At 41.6% G+C, this 16,793-nt stretch overlaps 1 protein-coding gene across 1 annotated transcript; it reads left to right on the top strand.

Annotated features, from left to right (window-relative positions):
* Positions 1-949: 949 nt before the first annotated feature.
* Positions 950-16,687, top strand: LOC148077542 (ubiquitin carboxyl-terminal hydrolase 31-like). Its single transcript, XM_087794199.1, has 16 exons — positions 950-2,302; positions 5,550-5,687; positions 6,500-6,588; positions 7,356-7,448; positions 7,685-7,820; positions 9,039-9,189; positions 9,332-9,515; positions 9,576-9,687; positions 9,768-9,862; positions 10,724-10,801; positions 10,875-11,004; positions 11,122-11,241; positions 11,308-11,533; positions 12,242-12,400; positions 12,471-12,623; positions 14,132-16,687. Exons 1-16 carry the CDS (start codon positions 1,724-1,726, stop codon positions 15,571-15,573), a joined length of 3,885 nt encoding a protein of 1,294 aa, XP_087650325.1. The 5' UTR covers positions 950-1,723; the 3' UTR covers positions 15,574-16,687.
* Positions 16,688-16,793: the final 106 nt, after the last annotated feature.

Below are 16,793 nucleotides of genomic sequence, written 5' to 3'. Positions count from 1 at the left end.
TTATAGTAAACGGATTTCATCTCCAGAAATCTAATTGTGTTTAGTGGGCGGGGCTTAAACACATTCTGACACAGGTGTCAAACTGGTCCAGAAAAGGGCCGACACGGTGCAGGTTTTGGATCCAACCAGTCGAGCACATACGGTTGAACCAATCAGGCGACTGAAGACAGTAATCAATTAATTGTCAGTCAGGTGTTGCTTGTTTAAGTCGACACCTGATTCGTTAACTCATGTGTGCTTGACTGGTTGGAACAAAAACCTGCACCGTCTCAGCCCTTTTCTGGACCAGTTTGACAATATTTCAATTAAAGATGATTTTGTACAAACAGACACACACTGATGATACAATAGAGGTCCAACATCTATAAAGACACACTTAAATCAACACATTTTTCTAACATCGATCTATCCAAAAAAATAACTTGGTGGGCCAGATTAGGAGTTAGTAAGTAAGTAAGTAATTTTTATTTATATAGCGCTTTTCCAGACCAGGGTCACAAAGCGCTTAAACAATCAAAACAATATTCAATAAAGTATATACTTTAAAGGTCAAGATAAAAACTGATAACACAACAGGAGTTCCAGAAAATCAAGGAAAAGCCTGAACAAATAAAAACGTCTTAAGATGTTTCTTAAAGGAGTCAGTAGATCCATCAAGCGCAAAGAGAGAGGAAGATCGTTCCAAAGCTTAGGAGCTTTAGTGTTATACATTGTCACAATCATTTCTTCTTTCATTTAAGTTTCTTTAATGTATTGTAAATTTATAAATAAAAAAAAAACATTTAATGGAATATGCAATACATTTATTTATGCAATAAATTACATAAACCTACATATACAATTGTAGCAAGAAAGATGAAGCACAATTAATCAATCACAACATCTTTCTTTTCATTTTAAATTAAACACTCGACATTAATATTCAACATTTTCTGGGTTTTTTTTTTTCCAAAAAAAAAAAGATGAATCATTTGTTATCCTGCGGTATTAAAAACTAGGTCGTCAGTTGACAATAGAAATAGATAAACAAAAAAAAACATTTTCCCAGCCTTCCGTCAACACGGCCTGTGATTGGCCGCCGGTGTCCACGCTGGTCAGGAGCATCATCATCATCATCATCATCATCATCCTCCTCCTTCAGCATCAGCATCACATGCCTCCAGCTCGCGACATGGACCAGTGCTGGCGCTTTGACGTCAGCCGTCACCGCCCTGCTGCCCGCAGTGTATCGGATGGAGACGCTCGGCCCTTTGACATGAATCCGGAAGATTGAATCGAGTCTTTTTTGACGGAAGACGAACCGTTTTTGTTTTTTTTTAATAGATTTTTTGGCGGGAGAAGAGATGCTCCGGAGAGGGTCCGGCTGGGGGGTGACGAGGGGTTCCTCAGTCGGAGGAGCTTCCACTTGAGGAGGAAGGAAGGGAAGAAAAAAAGCGGAATTGTTTAACAAATTGTGGTAAAAGGATGAGGCTCGGTGAGAAGGGTGGAGCTTTTTTTTTTTCGTTGAATTAAAGATGAGGAACGTCACGGGGAAGTGACTCCCGAGGTGTTGGACGCGATGGCGGCGGCGGCGGCGGCGGCGGGCAGCAGCCCGGAGGAGGAGGCTCCCGCTCCGGGGCCTCTCGACCGAAGCATCGTGACGGCCGGAAGCTCCGGGAACCTCCGGGCCCTTCTTCTTCTTCTTCATCTTCTCTGGAACTGAAAGACCCCGCAGACAAACACCATGTCGAAAGTCGTCAGCAACAAGGAGAAGAAATCCTTCAGCAAGAAGCTGTTCCGGAGGAGCTCCGTGCGCTCCGTGGGCAGCTTCATGAACCGCGTCCTCCGGACCCTGTCCACGCTCTCGCACTTCAGCACCGACGAGCAGGCCGCCGAGGACGAGCAGGAGGACGGCGGCGGGACCTCCTCCTCGGTGCCCAACAACACCTCCTTCCCCTCCGACGACAGCGACTGCGGGGGGTTCCCGTTCGGGGACAAGGTCCCCGGGGTGTCCGGGCTCAAGAACCACGGCAACACCTGCTTCATGAACGCCATCCTGCAGTGTCTGAGCAACACCGAGCTGTTCGCAGAGTACCTGGCCCTGGAGCAGTTCAGGGGGTCGGTGGGGGAGGCCAGCACCACCGGCAGTAGTGGCGGGGACAAGGTGAAGACCAACGGGCTGCTGCTGGTCCAGAAGAAGGCGGGTCAGCAGCAGCAGCAGCAGCAGCAGCAGGACCCCGGGGAGGTCACCGAGCAACTGTCCGGCCTGGTGCGAGCTCTCTGGACCTTCGAGTACACGCCTCAGCACAGCAGGGACTTCAAGGTACACATCTGGATTTATTGTGTGTTGTGAAGGAAAACATGTGGAAAAAAACCACATGTTTAAGTTCATTTTTAATGAGTTTTCAGTAGGAAGTTGTAGATCTAAGAGTGATAACTTCATTTAGATGTTTCCCCACTTTGTATGGTTCTTTTTTACTTTATTACAGGGCCGGGTCTAGACAGGCATGTATGAGGGGGCAGCCACAAATCTTGAGGGGGCATTGTGCTGTTACTTACTTACTTACATGTAAGTTTGAGGGGGCTCAACATTTATTTGAGGGGGCCAGGCCCCCTCTTGCCCCTGCCTAGACCCGGCCCTGGTTTATTATTGTTGATATTTTATATAGAGGCAAATCTAAAGACACACAAAGGCAATTGGTAAATACACAATTTCACTTTATAAATATCTCTGTTTTTCATGACTAGACCTGGGATAAGATCAGCCCCATTAATGTGTTTATGTGGCCCTCGTGAGGTGAAAGATCATGTAGAGTCCAACAAATGTAATCATCCATATTCTGCTGCTTATTCCCTTACGGGGGTCACTTAAGGGCTGGAGCCTCTTCTATAGCTTTCAAGAGTTGGGGGGACACCCTGGACAGGAGGCCAGACTGTCTCAGGACACACAACCATTCACACGCGCACTCATACCTACGGACGATTGCCCCACGTTATCAACAAACCACTGTATGTTTTTGGACTGTGGGAGGAAAGTGGAGTACCTGGGGTAAACCTTACATAACATAGAAAGTTTGTATTTATTTCTATAAGTTATAACTAGTCCTTTAAACATGAGTATATGGTTTCTGTGCTCCGATTAAGTCATTTTTTGTGAGTATTTAATGTCCCTCAAAAAGATTTAAATGAATATTAATATATAATATACAATAATTATAGCCTATTTAGCGATAATTTTGTTCCTTCATTTTATACTTTTTGCTTCTTATTTTTTCTTGATGGCCCCTCACAACAGCCACTGTATAAAATGTGGCCCCCTGAGGAAATCTATTTGCCCACCACTGCTCTACACTTATAGAATCAAAACACAGAAGACTTTAAAAAACATATTTGGTTTTACTCAAGATGTCAACAGAACATTCCATACTTTAAAAGGAAATAAATGATTATCAAGATGCTTTCAAAGAATCGTACTTTTCCCATTGTTTTCTTGCTATTAACGTTTATCAAAGAACAACAAGAGACTCTTGTGCGCCAACATTTCTTCTCACTCACTGCATCAGTCATTAATCTTGTGCACCTTCAAAAAGTTGGACCTCAACATTGTCACATTCATGAGTCTATTTCTGTCGTATATTTAAGAGCGACGCTTTCAAAAGTGGCATACTTTTATATAAATAGATGATCATTGATAGTTTGACTTTTTATTTGTTCGTTAATCTGTTTATCATGCAATATGAGGACATTTTTTAATGTAACATAATTTTAAGAGCTTATCTTGTTTTGAGCCGTTTGCCTTAATTATAACAATATTAACAACAATAATACACTTTACCAGCAGATCTCACTTCAAAATCTAAGCAGCTGGACTTTTAATGGTTTCTGTATGAGCGGCTCACGTTTCATCTGGACATGAACATGGTGGTTTCTTGTCTCTTGTTTCAGACCACACTCTGGGCAAAAACTGGAGGCACTCTGGAGGATCTGCTACAATAACAAAAGCCTGAAAAAGCTTCCATTTACTGGAGAAAAATGGTGTTAGCCGCACACTTTAGTGCTTATTTCTGCAGATGCTGTGCCTCGGCTGGCCTCGTTCTTCTTCTGCTTCCACTCATTAGAGACTTTGAAAGCATCTTCGAGCTCCGTTCTTAAATACGATCTGGCATGAAAAAGAGCTAAGCTAAACTGCTAGCTGGAGTTGAGACAATGATCTTCCACTGGGGAAAATTTATATAAAGAGTTTTGGATTGTGTATCTTTCAAATTGGAAAAGCTAAATGTAGGGTAAAATAATGTGTGATTACCTAAAGAACTACACTCAATACTCAGTAGCTGATATATATATATACCTTTAAAATAATACACACATTTCTATCTGTCAAAAAACAACATATTTGTGAAAAACAACAAAAACAAAAACACTTCAACAAATTCACGGATCATGCTTTATCTAAAAAAAATGGTTTCAAAAGATAACATTATAATGTTAACACACAGTCTTATTAAAAAACTAAATAAAAAAAAACACAGTTCATGTCAAGCTGCAGTCTACTCTGTTACCGCTGCTCCTTAGTGTAAGAAACAGTTCTCAATACACATTTTAAAAAAATCTTGCCAAAAGCTAATTTTTCCTCGATGAAACAATGAGATGTGTTGGTGAGAGGTCAAAAGACACATACTGTATGCATACTTTATCATAAAATACATGCATTAGATTAGAGTTCCTGTAAAATATTTGGAAAATCTTCTGCTACGTTTGATTTAGTTGTTGACTCATTTTCCTCTTCTTGGCTGGACAAACAAGCTAGCTCTCAAGCTACTATAGTCAACGATATCTCACTGATTACTGCAAGTTTTACTCTTTACGTCTTCGCCCTCGTAGTGTTTTTGTACCACAAACTGACAGCAGGTGGAACATCTGGTTTTTGTAGGTTCTATTTAGTCCGCCCCGATTCAACCTTTCAAGCAGCTCTGGGCTTTAGTGCTTCTCCTGTAACTGACCACAACCATGGTCACTTTCTCTCATTGCTTTTCTCCTTTTTAAATGTTTGATGACAATGTCTGTGCTTTTCTAAAACCAATCTGTCCTCGACCTCTTTGTACTTGTGACCAGTTATGCTGTAAAAAAAAAGTCCTTAAAAGCGTTGTTATGTAAACAGGATTGTGTCAAGGCCACATTGATTGACGTATATTTTTTGACTCCCTAAAAGGGTCACCTGACTTAAGAAGCGCCTCTAGGGTGAAGACGTCTCGTTGCTCATTCGAAGAACGTACCAGCACTGACATGTGATAGCCAGCGAGCAGAGGTGACTCTATAGCTGCCAGTCCGGATGACTCTCAACCCTTAAACCTTGTTTGTTTTCAACCCGCGTCCTTGTTGTCAAACGCACCCCCCCCTCGCAACCCCCTCCTCCTCGCGGCTCACCCTACTGCTGACCTTTCAAATAGTGCTGATCATCCTCCTGGTCAGCCGTCATGAATATTTAATGGCATGTTGAAAAGAGGAGACGACGTTTTCTGCCCATCTGAACCATCCGCACCTAATCTCCTGCTTTATATCTGCTTTTTTAGAACGTGGTGTCAAGGAGCGCACTTCAGTTCAAGGGGAACTCCCAACATGACGCCCAGGAATTCCTCCTCTGGCTGCTGGATAGAGTCCATGAAGACCTCAACAACATCATCCATCCTGACATTAGACCCCCGAGGAAGGTTCGCACTGAGATGTTGCAACATTGTGGAGAAATGCATCTTAGTTTTTGTTTCTTTTTTTTTTTAAAGCGAATATTACGAATGGTTATATACCTGTATAAATGGATGGATGGATGAATAAATAGATAGATGGATAGAAGAATTGATATATGGATGGATGGATGGATAGATATATGGATGGATGGATGGATATATGGATGAATAAATAGATAGATATATGGATAGATAGATATATGGATAGATAGATAAATGGATGGATGGATGTATGGATAGATAGATATATGATTGGATGGATGGATAAATGGATAGATAGATAGATATATGGATGGATGGATAGATAGATATATGGATAGATAAATGAATGGATAATGAATGGATGAGTAGATGGATGCATGTATGGATGAGTAGATAAATGGATGGATGAGAAGATGGATGGGAGGATGATGGATGGATATTTGGATAGATGGAGTAGTAGATGAATAGATGGATAGTTGGCTGGATTGATGGATGGATGGATATATGGATGGATTTATGGATTTATATAAGGATGGATAAGTAGAGGAATATATGGATGGATACATGGATGGATGGAGTAGAAGATGAATAGATAAATGAATGGATGGATTAGTAGATGAATAGATGGATGGATAAATGATATGTTGATGGATGGATGGATGGATGGATAGATTAGAAGAAGAATAGATGGATGGATAGATGATATATTGATGGATATATACATGGATTAGTAGATAAATTGATGGATGAATAGATGAATGGATGGATGTAATGATCTTTTATAAACCACGTTGCAGCCTCCAGTAGAAGAAGAAAACCCGCCTGAAGGGTCTCCACTACCAGCGCCTGGTTCTTTTGTACAGGAGCTGTTTCAGGCCCAATACAGGTGAGTTGTTGGTTCTGAACCACACGGAGCCCCCGATGATGAGGATGATGATGATGATGATGATGATAAAGATAAACCTCACTACTAATAATAGTTATTTTTATTTTTTCAAATGTATCACGCTTGTTTGTTACTACAGTGAGTTTATTGTGTCAGGAGGGAAAAGGAAAAGGTGTAAAAAAAAACTAGACAATAATTATAATAACAAGAAAAATATTATATTATATATAATAATAATATAATATAAGTATTGATCTAAATATTGATTTATATCAGGAAATTATAAAAATACAATGATGGAATCTTATCGGTTATTATAGTATTTCTTATCATTTGCATTTTATATTAAGATTTCAAAGATTTATTTTCATGCAATATGTTGGTAAACAGAGCATGTGAATATGTCATTAATGTAGTATTTAAAGATGTTTTTCTATATGTTCTGTTTGTAAATGTCGTTAAAGACAGACTGAAATTAATTTCAATAATAATAATGAATCTTATTTGACCTAAAATGATGCAGCTATAAATTCTGTCCAATATATATAATAAAATAAAAAAATCACTTGAACCAGAAGTAAGAGACCAAGGAGAAATAGTCAGGAGTGTAAAGAACAAACATCTATTGATTATCTCTAAACAAGGTTAGGAACTAATATGTCCAGGAAGAACAGTTGAACTAATTTAATTCATGACTTAAATTGGCATCATTTGCAAAGTTATTTATTACTTCCCACTGTTTATTTTTCATTCTGTTTTTCCTGCAGGTCGTCGTTGACCTGCCCTCACTGCCAGAAACAGAGTAACACCTTCGACCCTTTTCTCTGCATCTCACTGCCAATCCCGGTACCTCACACACGGTACCGGCTTCTCTTCTTCTCCACCGTCTTTTTCTACTGTATTAGAAATCCGTGGCCATGTTCTGTTCCAAAACAAAAGCCTGCTCCGAGAAGATCCCGTGTCTGCATCAAACAAACGTCCTGACAGATCTGACAGCGCGAGGCTAAAATTAGAACCAGCTGTCCGTCTTTGAAATGTAACTCCAGTGGAGTTTGGGAACACAATTAATATCAATCGTTTGTTTGTCGCCCACCAGACCGCTGTACGTGACGGTCGTGTACCAGGGGAAGTGCTCCAGCTGCATGAGGGTCGGTGTGGCCGTGCCTCTCTCCGGGACCGTGTGCAGGCTCAGGCAAGCCGTGGCCCAAGAGACCAAAATCCCTGCCGAGCAGGTACGAACAAGTATTACATGACATCCCATAATCATGATGTACAATAGTTCAAAATACAATATGAATCATGAATGAATGGATTTTATTTTCGAAAATCGATAATATATGTTGTTGTTTTGGAAATAGATGAAAAAAAAATGTAAAAAAAAGAATCAAAAGAAACAAAACACTGTAGTTTTAAAGACTTAATCTATAGTTTTTTTTAGCAAATTTCCAAATATTTGTACTAAGATATCCATAAAAATACAAAATATATTAGCCCTCATGGAAATCTACAACATGTTTTGTCTTTAATTATAGGTTTTATTACACAATATAACATGTTTTATGCCTATAATATGCAGATATCCATGTAAATACACAATATATAGGTTTAATATAATGTATTTATTTATCTATTTTTCTTTCAGTGTTAGTGTTAGTTAGCCTATATTAGTACTAGTTTAGTCAAGTTGCTATTCTCTCCTTTATCAGTTTTGATTTAAAGACACTTAAATTGATTCATAAAGCTATATATAGTTTTAGTCCTGGTTATTAATCTGATCTTCATCCACCATATCTTTGGACCATCTGCTCATAAACTCTATGAAGAAGCCTCTTTTAGCAATTATTGCCTCAGGTCCTACAGCGAGGCTGAATCATTTTCAACCTAAACTTTGTTTATACTGTATATTTTGATTTATCATTAGATTTTAAGGATTCTCTTTGGCTCTTTAGTAACTATAACTTTACACTTTAACAACCTATCTTTACCTGGAAAGTTTCTTTTACACTTTTATCCTCTTTATAAATAAAGACAATTTTAAATACTGTTTATTTTTGACTTAATCGTCTACAAAGGCCAAAAAGACCAAAAACAGTCAACTACTCCTTTAATAATAGTACAATAGCGTGAGTATTTCTTATTTGAATCAATGTTTTAAACTAAGTTAACTATTTTAAACTCTGTAGTTCAAATATTATACAAGTCCAGACTTTTAAAAGTCCTACCATGTTTTTGGCTTCTTTTACCAAATAGCTTCCACATTCATTTTTCGGAATCTGTTCCGATCAACAGAAAAAATAAAACGCTTCTAATTTTAAAGGACAATAAAATTATTAAATTAAAATTAGCCTTTGCATTTTTTATAGAAAAATATTTTCGGGTGTTATTTATCCCATAAAAATCTCAAGTACTTCCCCCAGTATAACTCACATCCACATGTGTGTGTGTGTCAGATCGCCCTCACGGAGATGTACTACGACGGGTTCCATCGCTCCTTCTGTGACGACGACGACGACCTTGAAATCATCCAGGAGAGCGACTCCATCTTTGCCTTCGAGACGCCCGAGCTTTTCCGACCAGACCAGATCCGATCGAAGCGCGGCGGTACGACTTCCTCTCCGTTATTAGTTTAGCCGCTCATTGCTACGACGACTTGAAGGAGCGAAGACTGAATTACAACCAGACTGACGATGGAGAGAAGAACGAAAGGCTGTTTTATCATTTGAGTGTTTTTTTTTTTTTACAGCCAGTCCACTTGCTAATCTGAACCAGAACAACTTGAAGTACGGCTCGGACAACATCAGGATGGCCACGCAGTTACAGGAGCCCACAGCGACCCCCCCTCAGAGCCCCAACAAGAACAGTGACCTGGGCGAGAAGATCGTGGTGTTAGTGTGTAACAGAGCCTGTGCTGGTCAGCAGGGACGCAGGTACACACTCTTGAGACCTCTCGAGCCCACCACAGTTTCTAGATGTTCCGTCTTGTGTAGGTTCGGGAACCCTTTCATTTTGTATCTGGAGCGCACGGTGACCTGGGACGTTCTTCAGAAGGAGATCCTGGAGAAGATGCAACACCTTTTGCGTCCTGGAGTCCTCGTGCAGGTACGACCGGAGGGGAGGGGGGGGGGGGGGGGGGTGTCCATGAATGTGTGAGGGAAGTCACAGCGTTTCTCCTCCACCAGGTCGGACCCTTCACGTTGAGGGTGGTTGGGGTCGTGGGAATCACGTACCTGCTGCCTCAGGAGGAGCAGCCTCTCTGTCACCCCTCTGTGGAGAGGTAATGGTCTTTAGAACCACAGGGGGCAGTGCTGAGTCACGTGTGATCACCAGCTTCTAGCTCAGACCTCCATCTATGTGGTCCATTTTTGAGTATAAAAGAATTCTGTAAAAATGACTATTAAGAAATGTTTCTGATGGTTATTTAAAAATGTAATTACTAGTTCAAATTTACATATAGTTAAAATACCAGTTTTTATCCTTTTTTCTTTGCCCTTTTTAGGGTTATTGTTTTATATTCTTTATATTGCTTTAACATGATATTAAAAAAACTATATAAGGAAACATTACAACACTTATTTTATGTATAATAAAATATAATACAACTAAAAATGTATGTTATGTATTTTGATTTTAAAAAGTATGAAATATGCATATTTGTCTTTAGAATCCTTCTCTTTAGAATCAATTAAAAAAAATATATGAAATTCCAAATGAGGACTAAAGCCCTTTTATTTCCTATATATTTTCTAATTTCCCCATTTTATGATTCTAATATTAAACTCTTTAATGGGTCTCTTCCTTCTTTTGGCTTGACGACCTCATATAACAGTTACTGTATAAAAGATTGACTTCTATTGAACTCTATAAGAGAAAACTTTAGTTAAAATATGATTTCCTATCAGCTCCATGTTATTTTAATTTAGTCAATTTCCGCATTAGTTGAGGATATGAGCGATTATTTAATAGGTGACAAAAACTACAGTAATATGAACATTAAAAAGGGTCAACATTTATTTTAAAATATTCATAAAAACAATATTTTAAATATAGAAGTGCCATATTTTAAAAGTTGTTTTTATGAATATACTCCATTTAGTTTAATAATTCATGGGAATAAGCAGCTTCCTGTTTTTCTCAGAGCATTCAAGTCGTGCGGGCCTGGAGGTCCACCTCACGTCAAGATCGTGGTTGAGTGGGACAAAGAGACTAAAGACTAGTAAGTTAAGAGTTCATTCTCAGTGTTTTTCCTTCTGAAGAGTAACAAAAAAACCACCATTTCTCCTGCGCAGTCTGTTCAAAAGAACGGAGGATGAGTACATCCCAGATGCTGAGAGTGTGCGTCAGGTCAAGGAGCAGCACCTCCAGCCTCAGAACTGCTCGCTCGCCCAATGTTTCCAACTCTACACCAAAGAGGAGCAGGTAGATCCAAACCAGATTCATACACCCTTCAACATCAGACTTAAATATAAAATTCAATGCTCAGAGAATGTAGAGATAAAACATTTTAATATACTTTTATATTATTTGTATCTCCAGCTTGCACCTGACGATGCCTGGCGATGTCCGCACTGTAAGCAGCTCCAGCAGGGCAGCATCAAACTCAGCCTGTGGACTCTTCCCGACATCCTCATCCTCCACCTGAAGCGCTTCAGACAAGTACAGCTTCATGTTCTTCGTCTCCTCGGACACATGCTGAGGGTTTCGTCTGTGTTTTCCCACCAGGACGGTGACCGGCGGATGAAGATGCAGAACATGGTGAAGTTCCCGCTCATAGGCATGGACATGGCGCCGCACATGGTGAAGAGGAGCCAGAGCAGCTGGAGTCTGCCCTCCCACTGGTCGCCATGGAGACGACCTTACGGGATGGGCCGCGACCCGGAGGACTACCTCTACGACCTGTACGCCGTGTGCAACCATCATGGGACGATGCAGGGAGGACACTACACAGGTGAGACGGCTTCATCGTCTTAAAGGTGTCACTGAGAAAAAAACAGCCTAAAATCGTAAATCCTGCGTCGCACAAGAATTTTGTGCGACTCACTGTTCCCTGACAGGAAGTAGAACTCACACAGCTTGAGTGACAGCTGGTGTCATGACAACTCAACCACCAGTGACATTTGATTTGCTGTTTGTCTGAGACTTCAAATCTTCAGCTGTCGACACAAACAATGTCAAATAACATTCTGTCAATGGAGTCACCGAGTGTTTGTTGTGTTTTATAAGATCTAGTTTGACTTACTCTTTGCTAGTTTTGACAAGAAAAAACAAACTTCTATTTTTCAAATTTGTGAAAACTGTACAGATTCCTGAACACTAGCTAAGTCCACAAAATTATTAAACAATTACAGTTAATTATTGGGCGAATTAAAGTACAAAGTAAGGGTGAATAATACCAAAAATAAAACCAGGTTTTAAAAGGTAAATACTACCGCATTGCAATTCCCTAAAGTCGCTTGAATGCAGTATCCAAATATTTACACTAGAGGGAGGTGTGTCCATTTAAACCTCTCCAGATAGCGTGTCTGACAGAATTGTGATCCATTCATGCTGTAGTTTAATAATAAATAATCAATTGTAGTTGTGTCTGGAATAATTCAATACATATTTGTATCATTCATATGTGATTTAAAGCATGTCTAAAAATCTTGTCTTCCAGCTCAGTGCAAGAACTCCATAGATGGTCAGTGGTACTGCTTCGACGACAGCGACGTCCAGCCCATATCTGAGGATGAGGTCTGCAAGCAGACGGCTTACATCCTGTTCTATCAGAGACGTGCCACCATCCCATCCTGGTCGGCCAACAGTTCTGTTGGAGGTAACACCGCTGAGATGAAGCCTCCACGTGTTGTCAGACGTTAAGCTCGGTTGATTTCTTTCTGTTTCAGGTTCGACCAGCTCTTCTCTGTGCGAACACTGGATCAGTCGACTCATGGGAAGTCGTCCTCCGAGCCAGGCGTCGTCGGGATCATCCAGACGCACATCCCTGGCTTCTCTGTCCGAATCTGCAGAGTTTGCAGGAGAGAGGAGTGAGGATGATGGTGAGATATTCATATTCCTTATATTCTGTGTTACATTCGGTATTTTTTAGGGATTAACTGAACTGATACTGCTGAAATATTACAGTAATACTTTATTTAAAGAAGTGGCCATATTCATGAATAAGAATCTTAAAGAGGTACTAATGTGTTTATTTAAGTGTGTCTTAAATAGATGCTGGACTCTATTGTATCATAAGTATGTGTCTGTTTGTAAAAATCCCCCTTTTTATTTAAATATTTACATTAGAATATGTGCTTAAGCCCCGCCCACTTAAGACACTTTTTTTCTGAAGAAGAAGATTAAATCTTGTTTACCATAAACTCACCCACTCTGCTGTGATTGGTCAGGCGTCAGATGTTGTCACTGCGCGTTATCAAGCCCCAAAGTCTCCACCTACAGGGGACTCGTTTTATGAACAAAGCTGGGGCGATTACAGCTGGCTGGAGGAGTGAAGCCATTATTACGTTATAATGGACTGTGCTCTCGTAACCTCTTGTTCGCCGAGATTTTAGACAGGGTAGAAATGAACAACATAATTAACAACATATGCCAGATACGTTATTACAGCAAAGGCTATAACCAGTGATCACAAAACAACAAAATCAACAAACAAACTTAGTAAAAGAAGTAAAATGTGGACACTTAAAATGTGGACATTACCCACACGATTATAATTGTTAAATGAAAACGTGACAAATATAATACTCGCGTGATTACATTATATGCACTTTACACATAAAGGGCTCACATGACAATATTACATTAAAATATGACATACATCATACTCAAATAAACGTTACGACGTAGTTAAAGACAGCATCATGTAAAATTAAAATAAGATAAGATATTGAACTTGAGGTAAATAATAAGTGTACTAAAATATAACATTTAAAATAATGTGCTGAAATAATGAAAACTCCTTTAAATCTCAAAAATTATCTTCTATGATCATTAAAAAAATATGATTTTAGCTGTGAATTGTTTGATTACAGCTAAAATTGTTCAGGTAATAATTCGGTTGACTTTAGTTGGAAATTTTTGGTCATAGTTGAAAACTCTACAATTCAAGTCATTGTATAATGTATACCAAACAAAAGTAATGTGAAGTGTAGTATTGTTAAAAAAAGTGACCAATTCTAATGGGAAAATGTACATGTTTAATTGTAGTTACGAGTTATAAGATTGTATGCATGATGTATACATTGTGAGTGATTCAAGGCATAAAATTGTTTAAAAACTGAAAAAGTCTGATTGTAATTGAAAACCATGATTGTACTTGCCTGATGTTTACAAAACAAATGTAATAATAATACTAATTATTCTCATAAGAATCAAATTAACTACATTTTCAACATATAGTCAATCATTTAAAATAAATGATGTATTTGTTAGTGTCTGTTTAAAACTTTTATTAAAATATCAGCAATTATTTTTTTTTATTCTTCAGCGTCTCACAAAGGATTATCGCGCTTCTGTTGGTTTAATTTTCTCCACTTGTCGTCTGCAGGTCTAGTGAGTCGACCCGCAGTGCGAGGGATGCAGAGACAGACGTTCTCGTCCAGATCGTCCATCGCCAGTCCACTGGTCCTGAGTGAAAACGGCAGCAAACCCTCCTGGTCTCACTCTGCCAAGCTGCAGCTGCGCTCCAACTCTCCGTCACGCTTCTCCCTGGAGTCGCACTCGTCCTCCCCGACGCTGGAGATGATCGGAGAGGTGGTGGACACCAAGCTGTCATCCTCCTGCTTCAGCGGGTCGCCTAAGCCGGAGAGATTCCCAGGCGTCAAGTCGTCCCTCGCAGCCTCGGAGAATAATCCCGGCAGTAAGAGGCTGATGGAGCAGGTTCATTCCAAACCCGTGTCACAAGCGGAGCCGCGGAGCTCCCTGCAGCCCGGGGATAACAACAACGTCGTCGGTGGAGCCGAACAAGTCAGTCCTCGACACGCTGTCGGAGGGAAGGACGCCAAGCAGAGAACCGGCTCTACAGAGAGCGCCGGCATCAGGAGAAGCTCGGGCAAGTCAGGTCTCGAAAGCGAAAGAAGTCCCAAGAAACGTCCCGCCACCTCCTCCACCTCCTCCAGCTCCTTGTCTCCGGCGCCCCCTGTCATCAACAAGTCCCCGTCCAGATCGCAGAGCAAGAGTGGAGGATCCAACCCCAAAGAGAAAAGCGACGGATCCGCCAAAACCGGCAAGGCAGGGTCGTCGCGAACAGCGACCCCCTCTAAGAAAGTCACGTCGCAAACACAGGAGAAGAGCGGAGCTCCCGGAACCCAGGCCTCCCAGAGGAAGACGTCGCCAAGAGGCGGAGAAAGGACTAGACCCGCCGAGAGGAGCGCTGGCCGGGAGACCTCGCGGACCAACGCCCTGGCAGAGAAGAAGATCAACCAGTCGGTGCCGCCGTCCAGGACCAGCGCCGCCAGTCGAGCGGAGGCCAGGAACGGGCGCTCCGCGGAGAACCGGCCGCCGGGTCGCAGCTCCAGCAGCAGCTCCTCCATCACCAGTCTGAGGTCCTCCAACGTGGGCGTGACCGCGGCCAACGGTGCTCCGCCTTCCAAGGGACTCCGAGGGAGCGGCAAGACCGAGGACAAAGGTCTGTCCTTCTTCAAGACCGCCCTGAGGCCCAAGGACGCTCGAAAGTCTTCGGACGGCGGGAAAACCGAAGCGAAGGGAACCGAGGACACCAACCCGGATCCGGGACGAGACGGCGGGAGCAAGAAGGGTCAGAACCCCGAGGCGCAGAACAACGTGAGCACGGCCAAAGACAAGGAGTCGTCCAAGGCGTCCTCCGCCGCCAAACATTCCCTGCTGCCCTCGACCAGGTCCAAATCCGCGGCAGAAACCCCCTCCCAGTCGTCGTCTAAAGAGCCCTCCAAGAAGGAACCTGCCAAGAAGCCCATGCAGTCCCGGAAGATCCCCATCACCTCCACACAAACTAGCCAGAGGTCCAAGTGAAGTCTCGCCGACAACAATCTCTCGATGGTGCAGCTCCACGGTGCTCGAGCGAGATCTTCGAAGCCCCTGTAGCGCCTCACTGGTGACGGACACCAGCTGCCATTGTGACATATAGTTATCTAGGAATGAATTTTAACCAAGCACTTTGTATGGATTGCATTGATTTCCAGGAGTATTACTGTACTGTACATACGCATGAGCTGCACACGTATTGAAACGAATGCCTTGTTCCGTCCGTAGCATATTTGTGAAGAAGGAAGCGACTCAGCACAAGACAAGACGATGGACGGACAGAAATAGAGGAATTCCAAAGGTGTCCTGGCAATTTGTTGGTTTTTGTAATCGCACGGACGCATTGATATATTTCCAAAAAAAACAAATCTTTACCTACGAGCTCTTCACTATAGAGAGTCCACGACATCAGTGCCTCAGATAATCACGGTATTTACTCTAAATTGTGTAACGGGATTTATAAGTCGATTTTAATAATGAAGCACTGAAACACGTGATTCCCGAAAGGCGAGCGCGATCGAGCCGATCGCCTTCCAGACGTTCTTTCTGTCCGCGGCGAGGAAGAAGCAGCGGAGAAGCATGTCGACGTCCGGAGAAGCTTTGTACTTGTAGATGTTTGTGTTACGGAGAAATTAAGTGTTAATCCTCCACACTTTTTCCAGACTGCCAGACAAAAACATTCCTACCCGAAAACCAACCGCAGGGTGAATGACGGGAATGTTTTTCTTGAACACACAGGGTGCATTTCAGTTCCAAGTCACACGTTCACCCCACGATCTCGACCAAACACGCCGACATGGATTGATAAACTCTCACTGATCGACAGGTGTTGCATGACCAGTTGCTTATGCATGCACTTAACTATGCAAGCAGAACCCTTGCTGATGCCCACACTGAGTATGTACACGCGTCGTTGTTGGATGTGTATATATTTCTATCTGTATATTTTTACAAAATGCCAGCATCAGAGTGCATGTCCAGGCATTCCTGATTTACGGCTATATCTCATGCTTTCTTTGCACATTTTCTTTAAATCTATGTTTTGTACGAATGAACAGTTCTGCTCAGTCACCGTCTCGAAGTAAATCAACTCACACGCAAACGTGTCCTGGCTCGTGTCTTTGTGCGACGCATGCAACGCCACCGACCAGACGCTCTTTTTTTAAGAACACATTTTGTAAATCAAATGTTTGGATGTGAAGGCCAGG

This window comes from Callionymus lyra, chromosome 6 (assembly GCF_982586985.1).
Source record: "Callionymus lyra chromosome 6, fCalLyr1.hap1.1, whole genome shotgun sequence".
In the NCBI taxonomy this organism is placed as follows: domain Eukaryota; kingdom Metazoa; phylum Chordata; class Actinopteri; order Syngnathiformes; family Callionymidae; genus Callionymus; species Callionymus lyra.
This window is presented reverse-complemented; position numbering and strand designations above follow the sequence as displayed.